We start from the raw sequence: 20,872 nt of genomic DNA on the forward strand, positions 1-20,872 counted from the left end.
TTGATTTATTTTTTTTTTAACATATATAGAAAGTATGGATCATTCTTTTTTCCTGTTTCTTAAGCTGTGGTGTTCTAGTTGAAGAATGTTTTTTGCATTGGATAAACAATAATTCTTTTATGTCTGTTTCATGTTATATAGTGTAAATATGAGTATGTAATACAGTTGTTGCACTTGAACTTTCCTTATCACACAGAATGTGTTGTTATCCAGATCGAAGATTTTATTGAATTTTCTATGCACCAAAGCTTTGACAGTTTACCACCATTAATTATTGTAGCATTTAAGTCATTAACTAATACCATGATTAGGATTTCTCATATTTTGTATCCTCATATTAACATCACCACACACTTAAAATCATTCTTTGTCTTCAGTGTTACAGGCCATAAGCTATTGTGAACTGATCAGGAGTATTAATACAAAATGCTTTTAAAAATAATAAAAAAGGCACTAAAAAAAACAGTATCAAAAAAAGGCAAATGTGGAAATGGTGGTATTCAGTCCAAAGGTTCAGTGTTTCTATTTTTGTGGAACTTTAGTCATGGTAATAATAGTACCTTATGTTTATGCAATTCTGTAAATTATATGTGTACAGTTACAAATACACTGGAAGGATGGAGAATCTGAATTGGAAGGTAGGTTGAAGCCATTGTCAGCCCCTCTTCACATGGTTTATGCAGTGTTTCCATAAATTAGTATTTGCCATAAATTGAAGCCAACCAATATTAATTGGGTGTTTTGCATAATCTTGCCAAAACACAGTAATGTGTATATAGTGACGTAAAACATAGAAAGAATAATATATATTGTGCATTTCACTTGTGAATGGGAGAAGCCATCTTAGTAGGTGACTGCCTTTTGAAAATACAAAATGGATGTATATCTGAATGTTGCATTGTACTGTACAGTATGCATATTGTTTGTGGTTGCATATATCGATTAAGTGTTTTGTTTTATATAAAAAGGACATCTGTTATGTACAGTTGAAATAAATTTTGCATTTGCTAGACTGTGACTTTAATATTCAGTTATTACACAGGGGAAAAGGACAGCGTAACTTGTAACTTAACACTTCTTCTCCCATGATTCTTTTCTCTCCCTCCCTTCTTCCTGGAGGAATCAAATGCTGAAGTGAAAGCTTTTTTGACATAAGTGTGTAATGTTTGTTTACTGTAGTTGACAACTACAGGAAATTGTAATGTAAAGTATGTATCCTTCTGTGTCTTCTTTTTCCTTTCCTTTTATTAAATAATAATTCAGAGGTGTCGCCATCTATAGAATATTCTTCTGTTGCCTCCCTCTCCCCTTAATTGGTTTAATTTCTTTTTCATTTTTTGAATTGGTGTATTCTTGGTAAAGGCATGGGCTGAACTATTGAAAAAATCTCAAATCTACTTCTGTAGGTCCTGTTACTAGAGAGAAACTTTATAAATGTGATCTTGGTTTCTATAACCTCATGTACTTTGAAGGTTTCATATTACAATATGTTTCTCTTTAAAACAGGTGTTATCTTTAGTGTTTCTGCATAAAAGATGGCACATATGAGTGAATTTAAAGAAAATGATAACCTAATATACTAAAATGTTTATATCAGGATAAATGAAGTAATCTGCTTCTATTAAAAAGTCATAGCATTTTTTGGCTATGATTGCAGCAGCTCTGGTTTTAGCCCTACAGCCCTGTGGCTGGATTCTTTTTTTTTTTTCTTATTGTTTAGTGAAATACAGGAAGTTTTTAGTGGGATAGCTCTTTCCAAATGTTGTCTTAAAAATATTCCGCTTCCTCAGATAGCGTCTGTCTTTCAAACTCTTCATTCTGTTCTTCTGATGAATACTTACATATGGAGTTGTATGTACTTCAGTCCAAATTATTTTTATTTTACTTGTCAAAACATGTTGCTGTAGACTGCACAGATCTGTCATTTCAGTCATGTCTGTTTTTTTCCCGTTTGTGTATCGCTATTAGTTAATAAAGCAAGGAAACAAACAAAAACAACCCAAACCTAACAAAAACAACCCAAACAACTTCATGCCCAAACCTTTTTTGTTACTCCCAAGAATTTGCAGACAACGATGTATTTTACACAGTGAATTTAAGTTTAGCCTAATGGTTGAATTCTGATTTTGGTTTCATTCGTACAAAGATACGAAAGGGGCTCCCTTTTGACTTTGGCAGATCTGTAGCTGGAAGGATTTTTTTTCCCAGTGTTTCAGTCTGAATGCGTATGGATTCTGGGAGCACCATTTTTAGGAGTCTTCATCCTAGGACTTCATCAAAGAGTCATTGAGAAAGAGAAGGCTAATTTGACATTTCTGCTCATCTACTTTAACATCTTTAATATAATTAATGCAATGAAATGCAAAGGTTTAAATTATAAGTAATTGGGGTTTTTTTTGGCTTTTTTTGTCTAACACTTGCTTCTCCAGGAAATTTACATGTCCGTACATACAGTGGCTAATGGTAGATCTGTGCACTTGTGTATGCATATATTTTGTTTTTCAGTGGCAAGTCAGATTTCTGTCTTTGAAGCTCAAGCAGATAATTTCAAAGAGCTTCTTAGTTTATGAAGAGAGCCTAGTAAAGTGAAAACCAGAATTGTGCATTTACAAGTACTGTTTCTAATTTTTGACCTTTATTGTGCCTTGTTCCCCTCCTAACCTCTCCTAATCACAAGTAAGGAATGAAAAAGTGAAGAAGACAGCAGTACTTAAAAGCTTTGCAACAGAATCACTGGCGATGGCCTCAGATTATGCCATGCATTTCTTTAAGTTAACCAGCATCACCATACATCTAACTTCCATAGCTTGAATTAGGACCCTCACAGTTGCTGGAAGAATGTACACTCTTTGTGAAAGTACCTCAGTTGAGCCTTTTCAGTATGGCCAGCTGGAGGAAAGAACCCTGTTCTTGATTGACTGGGGACTGGCTTTTCACCGAGACCCTGAGGTTAGTTGCTTTAAGAAGGTGATATGAATAGCCACCTACATTTTACTCTTGGCTTAAATAGTTCCTGGACAGATAAGGTCTTTGAACATAGGCAGAGACTTAATATCTGGTTAAAGCAAAAAGGTATCTGAATGTCATCCCCCTTTTCATCCTGCTTCCCTCCTGTCTGGTGTGTTAAGGTTTGTGCAAAACTTCTGAACTCTCTTTACATGTGTCTGCTTAATGCTTCAGAGCAAAGGACCAGATTGATTACCAGTACAGCTCCTTCTGAAGCCTGGCTTCTGTCTGGAACAGCACAGCACCAGATCAGCCATTTTTCTTAAGATGTCACATTCCCTTTGGAGGAGAGTGATTAAAAAGCTGGGGTTGTGCAGTTAGGCTTCAGAGGTCACTGAGAACCTCTGTGGCATTCAATCTGTTCTCTAGTTTCTTCCCACTGTGGTGTTAAGGCTCCAGGGCTAGGAGTTTATGTTCTACTGATTCCAGACGCATAGAAAGTGAACTTTTGTCATGAAGTCTTTTGGGCACCTAAATATCCAAACAGGTTTCAGATTTGTTTTTTTCTAGAAATGCTCAGAATTGCTTGCTGGCCTGGCTGATGGATTAGTCTGGAAAGATCTGGACACTGGAAACTAAAAGCAGGGGGCTGTTACTCACAGGCCTGTTCTTGTATCTCAGGTGTTGAATCACGTTATGCAGTGGGTGTTGCTAATGTCTCTAGCCCTGGTCTGAATGCCAGATGGGCTGTGCTATTATTTGCTTTACTCTGGAGGCTAAATTTGCTAAACCAATAATTTAAGGTGTGGTATTGGCAAAAAGCATTGTAGTTCTTTATTCTCCATTCTAGGATTGGGAGGTAGTAATATTGAATAAAGATATCTTGATGGAATCTAATTGATGGAAACTTGCTTGAATCTTGATCATAGTGGTCAGTTGTTTTGCCTTAAATACACACCAGACTTCTAAACAGTGGGACCATTTTTCCTATACCATGGATTTAGGAGTTCCCCATTGAAAAGTTATGGCCGCTTACTCAGCCTTGACTTTTGTCTGCTAATCTTGAAGTAATTGTCTGGGTTTGCCAAACAACCTCTTTTCTTCTCTCATCCACCTTAATTCTCCCAATACCCTACAAGAAAAGGAAAAAGAAGCAAAATTAAACCCTGTTTTGTACAGCTTTTGGAGGTCTTTTTTTTTAACTAGTACTTTTGGTTGTATTTTCTCAGTGTGATTGAGGGCCACGGTTACTGGAGGTCAGTTGAAATGTTGTCTGGCCTGTTTGATTTGGAATGAGAGAATGGTGTCTTGGAATAAAATTCAGCATGAAACTTGGATGCTTAGGAATGAGGAATGGCAGATAGAGCAAACTGAAGTAACTTTTGATTCTTTGTCCTACTTCATAAAAATGTGGGATACATCTCAAAGAGGTGCCTAGGATTATCTAAGTTGCAGGAACTTTCTTTCCATCTTGTTAGTACAACTCTGTGTGAAATACCCACTGTGCTAGAACACAACACTCTCCATGTCCTAAAGCTGTAGCCTGTAAACTTTTCAGGAGAGAAATGGTCACATAGAGAATAGACGTAAAGAACCAGGTATAAGAACCAGGTGGAGACACAAAATATGGTTTAGGGAATAATGCCGAGTGCCAGTAATGAGGTGACTCTCAGATTCCTTGTAGAGAGATAATTGTCAGAAAATGTGTCTTTAAAAAAAAGGGGGGGAAAACTTCTGGTGTAATTAGTGCAGAAAAGCAGGGCAGTGAAGTAGCTTCCTACCCACCTGATGACAGGGTCCTTTGTTGGAGATTAGATGGGCTGTGGGTTTGTGCCTTTGATACTTAGCAAGTGCTGTGGGGTTTCAGGGAAAAAAATCCACAACAAACAAAAACCCCCACCAAAACTCATAAAAAGCAAACCAAGATAAAAGAGAAAGGAGGTGAGAAGAGGTGAATAAGGACAAGGTGTAAGAGCAGTAAGGGTTCTGAGAAAAAAGTTGTATGACCGAGGGTATTGGAACAATGAAGGTGAGAGTGAAACTTGTGGCATCTTGAATTCCACAGTAGCACAGGAAGGTCAGTGTTCGCAGCAGCAGTTTTGCATTGTGTGTGTACATGTGCTGTGTGGTCTCCTTGTATGTATAATGTTGGTGAAAACTGTTACTAATGAAACGGCATTTTATGTCTCAGTAGTACTAAGTGTTGGCTTAGTGCTATGCTGTACATATGTGAAGATGTGCTGGTGTAGACATCTGGTTTACATGCATGTGTGTATATAACTCTACAGCTGAGACTTTTTCTAAAGCTGTCTACTCCATGCTATTTTTGCTTCCCAAGGACCTATGTTACTCTGACCACGCAAAGACGTTTGAATGCAGCTCTACCCAGTGTTAAATATAACATGCAGCTCGATTTGGTTGAAGGGAGTCATGAGTGAGAAACACATGGCAGTTCTTTCACTTTGGTCAGCGTCTCCCTTAGCATGTGCTGGGCTGAGTTCCTCCACATTGCTATAAAGACCCAAAATGGTAGCAGCTGCTACCAGCTAATTCCTGAAATAACATTTAGCTGGGTGTTGTGTGTTACCTCCCAGGCTAATAAAGCAGAACAGTGACCAGTTAACTGAAATAAACACAAGACAACTTTTTACGATTAGAGATTGACAAGTGCAAACAGGGAAATGTCCTTGAGCTCCATACAGAGTTTGGGTGTGCTTGTTTTATAGTTTGTTCTTAGAAAATAAGTGGGAGTGGAAGGGTAATCACCTTTAAAATATTTCTTCATTCTATAAGATGAACAGCTTTCAAGGACAAGATTCTGTTCTCAAATCTGCAGTTGCTATTATTCCATAAAATTTTGACCATCTCAGACTAATACGTTAGATCTTTACTGCCAGCTTAAGGAAACAGTTTCCTTCATTAAAGTATGTTTGTCATTGTTTGCTGAAATAGTTGAAATAGCTTAACACACATTACTAAACTACAGTCCCTACAAGCCCATTGTTCAGAACTCCAGACTGCAGCTGTTAGGGAAGTTAGTATTTTTCAATGAGCTTGATTTCTTTCATTTTTTGTGTGTGTTTAGGTTATGGTTTTTATCATGAAGCATAAAAACCCAAGCAAACAAAGCACTTATCACAAAGCAGCTGTTCCACAGGAGCTAAATAATTTCTCCTGACAGGCGTGTATGCTGTAGTACCTAGTTACCAGTTCAGACTGTACTAGACTTTAGACTTTCCTGGTTAATGAAGATTCATCACAATGAACTGGTAGGCAAGTGTACCTTGCTTGTTAAAACTGATATCTTTGTTAAAATATGCAAGAATTTTAATGCCTTACCTGCTGTGTTTCGATTCTGAACAAATACTTAGCAGTTTACTTACAGATATTCCTTAAAAAAAAGCTTATGATTTGTTGCAGCCTAATTAAATAACATTTCTAGAATACATACTTCATGTGTGTATGAATCTCTGCACATCTCTGAGCTGTAGATTTTTCTATTCAGAGCTACTTTCTTAGAATCTGTATGTTTTATCTTGATCTTATAAATTGTAATTAGTGTGGAAAATATTTTGAAGAGGTTGGAATGTTTTGAGGTTTTGTCAAACCATTAATTGCTTGTAAAAGCATTAAATACAAAGTATGTATTGCACTGGGTAGGAATTTATAATAGGACTAAAAGGCTATCTGTAAGTTTATGTGTATGTATATGTGTGTGCACACAAAGTGTGGTGTTCACAGTGTTTCAGGGAAAGGGTTTTAACTTTTTGCTCCTTCCATCACTATCATTTGATACCACAGTTCTGCTCCTTACTGATAGAGTAACTGGTTGAGAGTGGAATTACTTCTTGGATTTGTATCAGCGTGAGATCAGAATCTGTCCTTGAGGCTTGAATTGCTGTTACTTAAACACATCTAGCTCTTTGAGTCAGCTGTGGTGAATATTTCTACTGATAGTTGAATGGTGCACTGTTTGTTGAACAGTGTAGCATCCCCATCAATGACAGATGATGATAATGGCAGCAGCAGAATAAGAATGTCAGACAATTTGTTGTTGTTGTTGCAAGGCTGTGGTTTCAAATGTAGAAAAACGTATTGGTAACTTGTGTGTGTGGAGGGAAGGGGAAAATGGAAAGTGATACACCTTGGTCATGGAGATGTATCATGCAATGTATGAAATAATCATCTTTAAAATGCCCCAGCAGTATTTGTGAGTTGCTCATTATGTAATTTATTTTTACAACAGGTTCCCGTAAAGAATCAGCTCCTCAAGTCCTGCTTCCAGAAGAAGAAAAAATTATTGTAGAAGAAACTAAAAGTAATGGTCAGACTGTTATAGAAGAGAAGTAAGAGAACATTTAATGAATGGTGGATTAAACTAGTAAACTTTGCACTTTTCTTCCTCCTCCCATCTCCCATTATAATAGTGTGTGTATGGTATATTTGTTGTAGGGAACAGAGCATTTTGGAGTGTGCTGCCAGTCTTTTTAAATGCAGTTGGCCGTCATTTAAGTTCTTGTAGTCTGGTTTCTTTTTATATACTATGCAGCTTATTCCTTTTGTGCCAAGAAGTGATACATTTCACTTGTAAATAATTTTTCCAAATGCTGTTGGATTTCAATATTAAAATGGTGTCACCTAGTTAGTGTATGACATCATTCTAATTTTTTGGGGTAAGTTTTCTGTTGAAAATGAAATACAGTTCCTTTACAGAAAGCTGTAATTCAGAAACAAGTATAGGTCCATATGTGCTTGAGAGGTATATCTTGTCACAGGCTGGTAACAGGCCCTTGTCTTCCTGAATATAAATCAAGATGAGAGACCTTTTTTAACACAAGTTTTAAATCAGTTGTTAGCTGTGGGGTTTCTAATGCATTTCATTTTAGTAGTTTTGTCTAATAATAGATTTAAATGTATATTTCTGAAAATTGTTATAACAGATCATCCTTTTTTTTTTCATTTTAGAAGCCTTGTTGACACAGTATATGCATTAAAGGATGAAGTACAGGAGTTAAGACAGGTTGGTAACTTGCTACAATTATAGCAACAGGGAAAATGGAAAGCTGTAAGGCTTATAAAAATAAATGGCTTTTAAGTTGATTGACAAGAATGAACTTAAATTTTGGACTAGATTCACATTTAAAACATACCAATTTGACAAAAAGCACCCTTTATTGTAGCTGTTACCAGTTCTTGGAGCAGCAACCTTTGAGAATAGCATTAAGTGTCCTCTCTCTGAGGTGACTTACTAAGCTCAGTTTCATCTATGCTTGGGTGTTACAGCTTGTGAAATGTTGAAAGTGTTAAGCAAATTCAGATCTGCTGTATCACCAGCAAAATAAGCTCATAGAGAAATAGCATTTGCTCTAGAATGTATCATTTCAGTAATATAAATGTCTAGATCTCTTTAGGTCTTTCAGTAACCTGAACACTTCTTAAAAATCAGTTCTTAAAACCTCTAATTTCCAGAGATGAGGGTCCTTTTCAGTGTCTTATCATATGGCCTTTTTTAAATGAAAGCTTCAGGTTAGCTTAGGGTGATGCTTTGTCACATGGGGAAATTATGGAGGATCTCACCCAAGTTGCTGGTATGGAAGTTGTAGCTGATGTTTTAAGCTTGTTCTAAGTATCCAAATTAGGTGTTCAAAATTTTTTTTCTTGTCAGGGCACACAAACTGATCAAACCATGTTAATGCTGCTTATAACGTATAGGCTAAAAGGCACTGAATTATCCTCACTTTCCAATGTGTGAATTTGCTAACTGACGTTAACCGTTCTGACTTAGGAAGATGGATAAGATCTCCTGTGTTAATGTAAAATAGATTTGTATTCAGATTACTCTAGGTTTTTGGCTATAAACATGAATCCGATTTCTTTGCCCATCTGTAAGCATGCCCACTGTTTCTAAGGGCATTGTGCATGTTCCTTGAAATAGGACAGTTGATGTCTTGAATACCTAAATTCTGCTGTTTTCAACATGTAAAGCATGTATATCCTGGGTTTAATGCACATTTGAATCTTTTAAAAAATACAATTCATGCAGTACAAGCAACAATAATAACCCACTGATATTCTTGTGGCCTAGTTGCGTTTGCACAGAAGATAAATATGCTGCCTCTGAGGCCCCACCAATCTCTGTGTGACCGTAAACAAAAAGTCACCTTGTCCTGACCCTCAAGCAGCAGCTCTCTTTTTCTGGTGTCTTTCCAAATAGATGGTGTCTTCAGAATCTCGCATCTTTCAAAGCCAAAACCTATTAAAGCCTGAGTTAATTTATCAGGAATATCAGCTTCGAGGCAGTTATTAGTCTGTTGCTGTTATTTTGCTAATTGGAGAAGTGGCAGAGAAAAATCTGCGATCTGGGAAGGTCCCAAGTGACCAAGGGCTTTATGGATAAAGGTTCTCTGGGAGTACATAGTGCACTGGTTGTGTGCAGGCAAAGTGGGATCCCTCCCGTTGCAGCTTCTGTAGGTTATTAATACCTGTTGCTCCACAGGCACCACACTTGAATAATGCAGTGCTGAATTGGTGCTGAATAAATACATAAATGAAAAGAAATTAAGCCTGTACCTATGAGAAAAAAAGTTTGAGTTTTTCAACAGACTTGAGGAGGGAATGGAGTTAATGAAGTGGCTGCTGTTGATCTAGAAATGTCTGTAAATGACAGCTGATAGGAGCTCAGTGGGACCCCTGGATTGCAGACGTGTGCTTGTTAAAAACCCATCTTGTTTTCTTGGGGCCTTAATATAGTGTTGTCTTGTCATCTGGTTGTTTCCTTACTGTTGCCAGCATCACCTTGGCCTGTGCAGGATTAAACAATGTAAGCATTACTGTGGTTTGGTCAGTGACATCCTTATGGTCCTGTTGTTCAGGGTATTTCAGTATTACCCGGTGGCATTAAATACTGAGAACTGACTCGTTAATATACATGTAGAGTGGTGGTGGTTGCTGAAACTCTGGCTCCTCTTAGACTGCTGGTAGTCATCTCCCTAGTTTAAAATTGAGTCACAAAATACTTCCCAGAGAACATAATGGTTTTCAAGATACTTCTTCAACTGTTCACTTTCCTAATGAAGCAAGTTAAATTGCATTAAGTTTTAAGAAGCTTTTTCTGGGATTGTGAAACTAGTTATAATCACAGGCGGCTCTCAGAGGGGATATCTATTCTACTAATAGCTTCATTTCCCTTGTCCATTACAATAAATATATTCTACTCTTCATTGGTCACATCTGAGGAAAAGAATTCAAGATTATTGGCCATCTGTTACTGGCACCTGCATTATAATGGACCCCGAAGTATAAACAGAAATAGCTCAGTTTCCATTTGATGGTTTTATTTGTGTTGTGTGAAGTAACTCTGTGTAACTTGTGAAATTTTAACCGAAGGCTTTGCTTTTGAACAGCTAATAGCAGTCTTACTGAGAAGAACCTTCAGAATTTGTAATTGACAGTGTCTGTGTGGTCAGAAAACAGCTGTAAAGAACCAGCCAAAACCAAACCAGTAATATTTCTGTTCTATTAAACAGGATAACAAGAAGATGAAGAAATCATTAGAAGAAGAACAAAGAGCTCGCAAGGACTTGGAGAAGCTTGTTAGAAAAGTTCTAAAGAACATGAATGATCCATCTTGGGATGAAACCAACTTATAACTATTTTTTTCCTTTTTCCCTCTCCCCCCTCCCCCCCTTTCCCTTTCTGTTGAAAGACCAGTTGTAAAGCTGAGCTGGGAAGCCTTCTGACTTAGTCAGTGTTGCATCAAGAGCACTACAAAACAGGATTTAACTGGATCTAGTGATTTCTTGCTCTGAACATACAGAAACAGTCAAGCCATTTACTGAAGCAATCTGTACTTTTAAGTGTGGAGACTGGATCCTGAACTCTACTAAACTTAATTTGTTTGCATCTAAATTACCTCATTTTGCAGAAAGTGCAGCACCTGACTAAAAGTCCATGTTTTTCAGTGGCTTTTTAATTAAATATATATTTTTCTTGTAAATATCTGTAATTTTGAATGCATTTGTGATTGATGTATCAAGGCTGATGTGTTGGGGTTGTGTTTTTTGTTTTTTTTTTCTCTTGTTACTATAATGGTCACAAGTGTTAGAAGTGACGGCAGTACTGTCTTACCTAAGAAAGGTCAGAGTTCTTTGTGGGTAATTATGGATTTGTTCCAAATTACCCACTGATCACACATGCAAATTTAAAGCCCTGTTTTTCCTGTTGACCACTGTATTTAAATCCTTCACTGTTATTTATGTCTGTGCATACATTTTTAAAGGGTTTACAGTTCTTTAAGAACAGTATTAAAATACAGAAAATTGTTTATTGACAGTAGAAACAATTTTTAACACAACTAATGGCCGTAATCTGTGTTCACGTACGCTTGTTTGGACTAATCTGTTGTGCTTTGGCCACCGAAGACTGATGTACTTGCCTGCTTTTTATGACTGTGATTTTTAGGTGTTTATGTACTACATTTTCTATTGTTGTGCTTAAACATACAGCTGGCTGATAATTTAATAGATCATACAGTTTGTTAAAGCAAGAAAAAATCAATCTAATCCAGAATTTTGTGAATAAATTGTTGTTATTTATATTTAATGGTCACAACAATTAAATTGTAGCTAACCTTTGTGCACAAGACACATGGGCTAGGCCAAACTTCAAAGCTTTGGTTTTATACCACTATGTAAGACTCTCTGGAATTCCCAGACTGTGGAAGGAGTCATTTTTTTCCCACCTTGTTTCCTCGGTATGTTGCTGGTTTCTGTCTTACCAGGATTTAAATGGAAACAAATCTGGAAATAAGATTTTTTTTTTAATCATACTGTAATTCATAATTTGCACTGCTGACAGATTTGAAAAATACATAAATGAAGATTTATTCCCTAGTCTGATAGGTGCAATTACTGCAATCCTTTCTCGTATTTAAAATAGGAGATGCTACTGCACTGCTTCCATTAGAGCACTTAAAGTGCTAATCCCGTTAAAGCTCATTGTATGTGTTTCATTGATTTCAGCAAATTTTGGATTAAACTCCAGATGGTGCAATTTTCTAAGGGGTTTTTGTTCGGTTGACAGTCGGAAGTGCAGGTATGGCAAGACCCGAGTCACACTTTCTGTCATCCTGAGTTTCTAGTGCCCTTTACCTCCTGTGAAGTTTAATGCTCTGACTTGAGCACATGTTTGTGGGAACTTTAATGAGTTGGAGCCAGGATGTTTAGGGTGGTAAGAATTGTCATGCACATTGTGAGTCTCATGAAAAACCTATTTTTAAAAGCTATCCACTTTTCTCAGCCAAGAACAGCTTTTTTTTAAGTAGGAAAGAATGTCAGTGATTACATACTCGAGAAGCAATTCTGTGGAATGGATACTAAATTATCTGAATAGACAATTAGTTTCTGATTTTAAAAGCTGAATATATTCCTAGGTATTTTGTGTTCCCACAATTTAAAAATGTCCCCCTCTAATCCTGAAGGAGGAGACTAGATAAGAAAACTAAAATTTCTGCAGTATCAGTTACATATGTTCGCAGAACTTTAAAGTTATGAAAATTCTTGGTACCAAAATCTTTTTTCTGTTGTTTGCAGTTGCGTGAAAATGTGGACTGACATTCATATTTATCTTCATATTTAGAAGATATTCTTACTAAAAGATATGTTATACTAAACCTTGCAAATTCATGCCATCTTGTCTAAATTCAGATTTGGGAATGCCCATATAATTCTAGTTTTCTAACATTTTTATTTTCTGACATTCAGGATGTTTTTCAGGGCAAATTCTGATTTTTGGTTGCGCACATGCATTGCAGAGGAAGAAGTGAAAAAGGAAGACATTAATTTAGCAGTATTTAGCAAATTTAAACTCAGGAACAGCTTCCATTGTAACAGTTTCTTTGACATTATACTATGAAGAGTGGCATTGCTATGTAAATCTGCTGACTCTTAGTACCTGTGATTATGATTTCTGACAGTACCCCTATACTGACATCTAATGAACATGCCTTAAATACTGGGATTAAGCAGTTGTTGAATACAGCCAGGATTTTAGGGACTGATTTTATTCAAGGTGGATTGGGATGACTGATTTTTACCAAAAAGAAAAGGAAAAAGGAAAACCACCTAATCCTGTAGGCAGCTTTTGCCTCTAGTGCGGAGAACGAGCTTCAGGCTTTTGGGAACCAAGGAGTATCTGGACTTTTTTCTTGGACAATTTGTTATACTGTATATATTGTAAATTTCATCATGGACCTTCTGAATTGTTGCAAACTTTATATAAGCATGGATAAATGGGGCACTGTTTATTTAACCTATTAAAGGGTTATTTCTTTGCTCTCATCATTTAGGGATGAGGAGATGAAGCCATTTCTTATCCTATAGATGTGAAGCACTTTCAGTTCTGAACTGTCTAAAATGTAGCATAACATTTCTCTTTACTTACTGATGTATGTGTTGTGTTTCTCTCACCATGTCATGACATCTTAAAGACTGAATGGCTGCCTTTGTACATACCTTAATGCCAGTCATTTAGGGAATTTTAGAGTGTCTGTTTATGGTATTTGTGGAGAACTCAAGGTTAGGTTAGATGTCACAGTAATATCCTGGTATCGATTACTAAAGTGTTTATGCTACACTGTTGTAATTAAACCATGATTTTTTTCCCCTCTCCTATGAAGTGTTACATTTCATCTAATATGTGGGCTTTGAGGTTAAGAAGGAAAATTGCCTTTTTTTTTTTTTTGTCCTTTCATACAGGTAGCCTCTGTATTTAATAGCTGTTACACCATCCTGAAAGGGCTTTTTCATTATCTTTTGTATAGCCAAATGATGCCAGAAAACAAAACAAAGTAAGGGTTGGTTCATGAGGTGAGAAGGAGGATCTTGACTATCTTGCACTGAGGAATTACCACTTTTGTCGGGAACCTGACCTGATAGGGTAATGCAAGAGATGGAGGAGATCAAAGTCAGAAGATAATGAAAGGGAAGGAAGCCAGAAACATGAGAAAATCAAATTGCTGCATAAATCAAGTGAAATACTTGTCTATGTGCATGTTCAATCTGAATAGGCCTAAAGTTTGTGATAACTGTGTGTCATAGGTGCTATGACTGCTGCCCAGGGGAGCCAATCCCAGTAACCGACCGTCTCCTTGGTGAAGAACCTTTTCCTAATGTCCTGTCTGATGTTATATGTAGGCCTGGTGAGATTGCCCAGACTATTTATTTTTTTCCTTAGCCAGTGTATGGCTCAGGCTTTATTAGACTGTTGTCTGTCAAGCAGCCTATGTTTGCTGTAGACATAAAGGAGCAATACAGAAGTAGCATGTTTTTACAGTATTTTTCCATCAGGGGACTGTGTTAGCTTCTGCTTTGTCAGAAACTACTCACAGTTTCCCTGAATTTGTTAATATTTGTACTTTTGTAGGCTTTTACAACCAACTGGAGTTGGCTTTTTGTATGTTTTGGAGCTGCTTTTCAAGCTCCAGGACATACAGTCTATTAACTTTTTGTCCTGTTGAACAAAGGTAGACAGTCATATTTGAAGGTGTTCACACAGCATTTGACTTAGCCACAGGTATGGGATTTGTATGGGTTTTGGCTTTTTTTTTTTACTACTTCCCTGTGTCTTGGGTGACCTGGCAGCACCTATACATTCATCATCACAAGGGCTCTTTCAGCACAGTGCAGTGTGGAGGTAATGCAGGATCAGGTTTATTGTGAGGTGAAACTAAGCAAGGACTTGGCTTTAGTGATCTCTAGCTCGTTTAATCTCAGGCCTTAGTCTAAGGCAGACAGTTGAAGAGGAACATAAACATCACTGCTGCAGGACCAGTATTGCCAGTTCCCACAAGAAGTCTTCATTCTGAGATTGAGTTGAGAAAACACTAGGATGGTGCAATGCATGTTCCATCCACTGCACTCTTTTAATACTGTCGGCTTTAACAAGCATGATTTCTGCTGGAAACTTAAGATACAGGGCTGTTTTACCTGTGCTGGGAAGGGGAGAGAGCAAGGTGCTCTTTCCTCATGGCAGAGGAGGAATGTGGTGACAACCTTGCACTTGAAGCAAAGCATTTAAAACTACAGGTTCAGGAAAGCGACCCTGCTTTTTTATTCCATAATAACAGGAAGGTAAAGATGGTCTGTGAGACAGCCAGCAGATAGATGGAACCACATCTGAACGCTGAGGCAGAAAGCATTCTGAAGATCTGGTAGCTAGGGCAAGGTCACTTTCCTTCACCTGTACTGACCAACACCCCCAGGTGGGGCAGCTTTCTGGCCACTCTTCCCCAAGCCTGTAGTTGTTGCCATGCGGTTGTTGTGACCCAAGTGCAGGACCATTGTCCTCAGCATTGGTTCCACTTGCAGAGCCTCATAGCTGTCCTACAAGGGCACTACGAAGGTGAGGCAGGCATAAAGGAGGTGCATCCGCTGTGCATCACCCCACTGCTGCAGTGAATCCTGACACATGGTTTGCAGGATATGATGGGCTCTTGTGCATGTTTTATATTAGTGTAAAGGGTACCCAATTCCTATCCTATAGTGTTGGTGACGGACCACTACCTGGAGAAGCAGATAGTTTATTTGAGGGAAGAAAACAAAATGCATTATCTGAACATGGAGTTCTTAGACATGGGCTGCCATGTCTCACTCTAACTCTGCAGTTTTGCTTCTGAGAGATGGCAATTCACAGACAGGTGGGACACGAAGAACACGTCCCATCTTGCACCTCACCTGCTGAATCAAAGGGTTGGAGGTGAGCTTTATCTACTGATATTGCAAGGGAAGAACGTTATTCAGTTTTGGGTGGCTGGATGTGCACACACAGACAACACATCTCAAGTTGTTGAGAGTAACCCTTCCTACTCATAGAAGGAAAAGAAGAAAAAGGTGACTACAATGACCAGATTTGCTTGTTATTATTCTGGGAAAGTAATAAAAAATGGGAGTGAAGGATCTGTGTTATTTAACAGACTTGGTTTCTGGTAGAATGGAGAATATCACTTCTGAGGGCTTGCTGCCCCCCACGGCATGGGAATTGATGATCTTAAGGTCCCTTTCAACCCTAACTATTCTGTGATTCTATGAAATATTCTCAGGTCTAGTTTTGGGGCTGTAAAACACATTAATAAATTATCAAATGAATACAGCATACTTGAGTATCTGCTGTGGATAGCTGCACAACTCAACACTGCATAATTTGCCTGCCGCAGGTTGTAAAAAGGGAAAGCTGTTCTGAAAGGACAGAGGAAGCACACAATTCATAGGGAAAATTCAGTCTAGTCCCTTGAAATGGTTTATCTTGGTGTATGCCTCTTATTTGGAAGACAGTGAAGACTCCAGTATGAAAATTTGTATTCCAGGTATTGTTCCCTTTCAGTCTGTGGTTTATTGGAATCCATTTAGAAGTGCCTTTAAAACAATGCAGATTAACTGGGTTTTATTAGGAAGCAAACTAAAATAACATTTCAATGCAAGAAATAAAATAACACTTCAGTGCAATTCAGTGCATTTCCCACTAGCAGGGAGACCTTTGATTAAAAGAAAAACAACTCTGTTTATTCTGAATGGCTCCCTGCTCATTAAGAGGGTCAGATGTTATGAGAGCATCCACCATGGAATATTTAAGATGAAAAGTTTTGCCTTCTGCAAAGCTGTGGATAAAGAACTCGGATCTGTGTAAGGTGAGAAGTACTCATGTATGGCAGGAGGAAATGTAATTCCTACCTAAATCATTATACCTGTCTTGAAGGCTGGATTCATCTGCACAGCCCTCTGTGGTGTGTGCCGGGAGGATTCTTCTTGGTGGAGACTCCTTAGAGGCCAGTTTGACCACCCTGTAGCAACAGTCATCCTTCATCCTGCACTCCAGACCAAAAGGATGCCACCAGATGGTTTGCACACAGATAAATTAGGCAGTCTGTGGGGGGACGTGACAAATGAAACAGGGAGCTACAACATGGGGCTGAGCTCTGAGGTGAGAAAACCACAGTGAAAATGCCCTTTCTTGTTATCCCGATAGGGGAAGTACTGATGTGAGCTTTTGGCAAGGCAGCACATCCTGTGTGCTGTGCATACTGCGAAGAACTGGAGTGTGAAAACAAGTGGGAAGTGACAGACGTGGAGTAGTTTGGCATTGCTCAAAACCTTAACTATTGGGAGGACTGACGGGATTTATTTCAGGGAAAGGGAGTGAAAAGGGCTGAAAACACTGCAACCTAGACGTATGGTACCGATGGGGAAATGGGGGGGGGGGCTGTGTTTTTTGTCCATAGGGCAAACTTCACTTTGCTGTTTTATGTAACTATATTATCTCCTATGTCCATCTGATGGTGTCCATAAACCAACAAGGGACACTGTGTAACCTCCTTGAGCATTGGCCCACACCATGGGGAAAGGAGGACAGGAGACAGGTCCTGGGCAGTTAGAAAAGCCATTATCCCTAAACTTGAAGCTTTGGTTTTCTCAGCTGTGTTAGGTTCCCCCTTTCCTTTTTGCCTTCATTTCCAGTTGAATCTGTGTCTTCCTGGAAACTCTATATCACTGCCAACAGAAAAACAGCAGATGTGCACCATGGAGAAGCATTTTCTTTTATCACGCTTCTTCCTTCCAGCCAAGAGCTTGGCCTTCCCTCTAAATTGCACAGTGTCATTGACCATGAACTCACAGTCATTCAGGCAAGATCTCAAAGCTGTCCCCAGGGAAGCTTTCCTGGTAAGGTTAGAAAGTGGTGATGTCGTTTACTCTGCACATTCATGCATTTTGCAGGCAGTAACTCTGCACATCATAATGTATTGAACTACTCAGTAAGCCATTACTTGGTTCCTAAGCAAAAACGTGCTGGTGTGAGGCTGTTCTGCCCTTGTCTTGAAGCAGTCGGAAGTGCCCCGTGATCAGCCTTAATGAGGCAGAATCTGGTTTTATCTTGATTTAAGGAGAATCGTTTACAGAGATTTTTGTGTCTAACGAGCACCAGTTTATAGGACAAAACATGTCAAACATGGTTAAAGTCCACCATGAGGTTCCAAAGCTGTTCAGATCAGGAAGGAGAATGGGAAGCGGCAGAGCTGGCCAAGTGATTCTGTAGTTTGGTAGATACCTCAGAAAGTGAAGTAAAAATGGTGTGTGCAACTTGCAATGAAACCTGTAAGTCTTGAAACAGCTGAAAATAACATGATGGACCTGGGCTGCAGCAGACACTGCTATTTCATAGGATGCTTGGATGCAGGTGCCTGTATGGCAGTGGCTGCTACCCCCAGCTGCTGTTGTGCCAATGGGCAGCCGTAAGGTTACGTGGATGTTCGCAGTTTTGCTAAAATACCCTTTATAAAGTAGTAACACTTTGCCTGTTTAGTTGCCAAGCTCAGCTTTTAGAAGAACTCCCTGACCACTTTGGAATGGTGCTGCTGGACCCCCTATTTAGTGTGAAGTAGTGCCGTGGATATTTGAAGAACAAAATATATACTAAAAGGTTGAGGAATGCTGACTAAGGGAAACCTACTGAGTTACAGACTGTCCTCTGTAACTACAGCAAAGGTGACTAGAGCAAAACTGAACTTGCTCACCCAACTCTTGTCACAGAGATGCATCTTCTTGTCTCTTGGGCCCTTTGTGCCTCCTGCTCACAGCTCAGGGTCTGCTGCTGTTTTTGAACCCTTTCTCCTTTTGATTACCAGCTCTCCCCTGCACAGAACTCATCGGGTTTGTGATGGCTGATGTGGTCCCAGGCAGTCCTCTTCTTTGGCTCAATGGCTCCACAAGGGCCGTTCCTCAGGCAGCCCTGACCAGATCTGATTGTCTTGAACCTGGCTCTTTCTCACCTGCCCATGAAAGCTGCTGCTCTGAACCAAGCACTCCCACTGGCTGTTTAGATGCTGCCCTGGAGGCACAACTCTGGGGATTGCGGGAGGGGGGGGATGACTGTTTGGATGTGCTGCTACAGTTGTTTACAGGAAACTATTTCGAACTGATTTCAGTAAATGGCTATGAAACCAACATGACTGTCCATATTAAGCTGAGATGGAAATGAAAAGCTGTATGAAACGACAACAAAAGAAACCCCTTCTGGATGACAGATGTCTTCCTCAGCCCCTATTTTTGATGGATTGGTTTCTGGAAGTGCTACCAGTACAGCTGAAAACTGCAAAAAAAAGGAATACTTGAGGGAATACACAAGTTGTTAGGCTGAACGTAGCAATTTACTGTAGCTGAGACTGTTGGACAGGTAAGTATTTGCCTCTCCTCTGTCAAAACTAGGATAGCGAGGCTGAGGGGAATGTGTGGTACCTGGAATGCAATGACTGATATCCCTGTGAACTTTTATTTCCTGCCAGGCTTTGGAAGATGACCCAAAGTGAGTTATTTCAGAACATTTGCCTTTGAAATACTGATAGATGGTGGAAGTAGTAATTTCCTAAGCTGCAGTATAGAAAGCAAACTGCTTTGGATGAAAGTATTTACTTTGCATTTAGGTAAGATGAAGAGTAAATGATGTACTTCTATTATGTGAGGCCACAAGGGAAGACACAGCCTGTCTTTGGGCCTAGGGAAAAGCACATTTGATGCGAGATAATTCTGAAATGTAAGCAGTCAATATAGTGTTGTTTCACTGCAATGTTTGTTATACCTGTCGTAAGTAAGTCATGCCGCTATTTTGAACTGTGGTAAAGCTGTAAACAAGACTCAGAAGTGCGATGGTACAGCTCAGCTCTGTTACTTGTCAGAAAAATGTGAAGTAGGGGAAGAGCTTTGGCAAAAGCTGAGAGCTTCTGAAACCCAGTGCAATGTTTTAGATTTTGAAACATGATGAACAAATGAGATTCATGGAACATTTCACCAAACTCTAATTTATCTTTGTTCACTCTATGAGACTTTGCGTTGTAAGGAGAGCGTATCCTCTAGATGAATAATCCTATATAACGCATCTTTCAGTGTAGGCGAATTTGCAGGAAAGGACAACTCGATCCAGAGGAACTTGTCATAAATATTATATTACATCTGGAACAAGCACAATCCTAATGAAAGCTGTGTACAGCCCTGTGTACAGGCTGGGGGAGTCAGAGGTCTGCTACCCTCTCTTCTCTCATGTATGTTTATCCCACTGTTGAATGTTGTGTGTGTCCAAAGTAGACAATGAAAATAAAGAAATGCCTCGGGAGGCTTAGTGTGAGAAGGAATGGAGGGCAAGCTGTGTTAGCAGGGTTTTCCGTTCCTGATGCGAGGGAATTAGGCTCTCAGAGCATCAGAATATCAGCCAGGAGCCGCAGAGCAGCATCACTGGTGGGAAATCCGTACTGGTGCCTTCAAACTAAACTCTCAAAGCACCTGAACTTCAGGGAGGCCTCTTCCCACACATCCTCTTCCCCCGCATCTGGGAAATTCCCACCCGCTGTGCCGCCACGGAGAGTCTTCAACAGCGCCTGGGTGAGCAGCTGCGCGCTCTGCGGTGGGGTTCTGCCCCCACCTTGGCAGGAGAATGACGGCTGCGGCGCGCTGAGGGCTCGCGTGGGGGGCTCTTCATCCTCCGGTGAAGGCGGACGGGCGGGGAGCCGCGGGGTCGCCACCAGCGGTGGACGGGCTCCTCCTGCTGGCAGCTGCCCCGGGGCAGGGCCTGGCGGGGCTCCCGGGACTCAGGAGCCGTAGGTTGGGATCTTTTCCCGTAGTCTTTTATTGCAGTGCAATGTGGGATCCTCCGCGTTCTTTGGATCCCGTACGAGTTACATACTCACTGAATGCAGCAGCAATTAAAGAAAAGAAGGTTTTAAACAGGACCGTGCCCAAAATCCTCCCAGATAATCCGTTCTCTCAGTTCTTCCTGTTGCTCTGGCATTTTAATTTCCCTCTGCCGGGCTTGTCTTGGTTTAACCCCAGCCGGCAGCTCAGCCCCACACAGCTGCTTGCTCCCTTCCGCCAGTGGGATGGGGGAGAGA

The 20,872-nt window shown here is 39.6% G+C and overlaps 1 protein-coding gene across 6 annotated transcripts in view; it reads left to right on the top strand.

Annotated features, from left to right (window-relative positions):
- ARHGEF7 (Rho guanine nucleotide exchange factor 7) overlaps positions 1 to 11,960 on the top strand; it is a 124,544-nt gene extending 112,584 nt beyond the window's left edge. For 5 of the 6 annotated variants that reach the window (XM_057422237.1, XM_057422238.1, XM_057422240.1 and 2 more), the window contains 3 exons: positions 7,193 to 7,292; positions 7,912 to 7,966; positions 10,473 to 11,960. In XM_057422237.1, the coding sequence (XP_057278220.1) occupies positions 7,193 to 7,292; positions 7,912 to 7,966; positions 10,473 to 10,595 (278 nt within the window). In that variant the 3' untranslated portion in view covers positions 10,596 to 11,960. Of the gene's footprint in view, positions 639 to 7,192; positions 7,293 to 7,911; positions 7,967 to 10,472 lie in introns of those variants that run through there. The other variant, XR_008973885.1, reaches the window with a different exon arrangement.
- The last annotated feature ends 8,912 nt before the right edge of the window (positions 11,961 to 20,872 follow it).

The sequence above is a fragment of the Pezoporus wallicus genome, unplaced genomic scaffold (assembly GCF_028554395.1).
Source record: "Pezoporus wallicus isolate ANWC-B61680 ecotype Strahan unplaced genomic scaffold, APGP_CSIRO_Pwel_v1 contig_5785, whole genome shotgun sequence".
NCBI lineage: Eukaryota > Metazoa > Chordata > Aves > Psittaciformes > Psittacidae > Pezoporus > Pezoporus wallicus.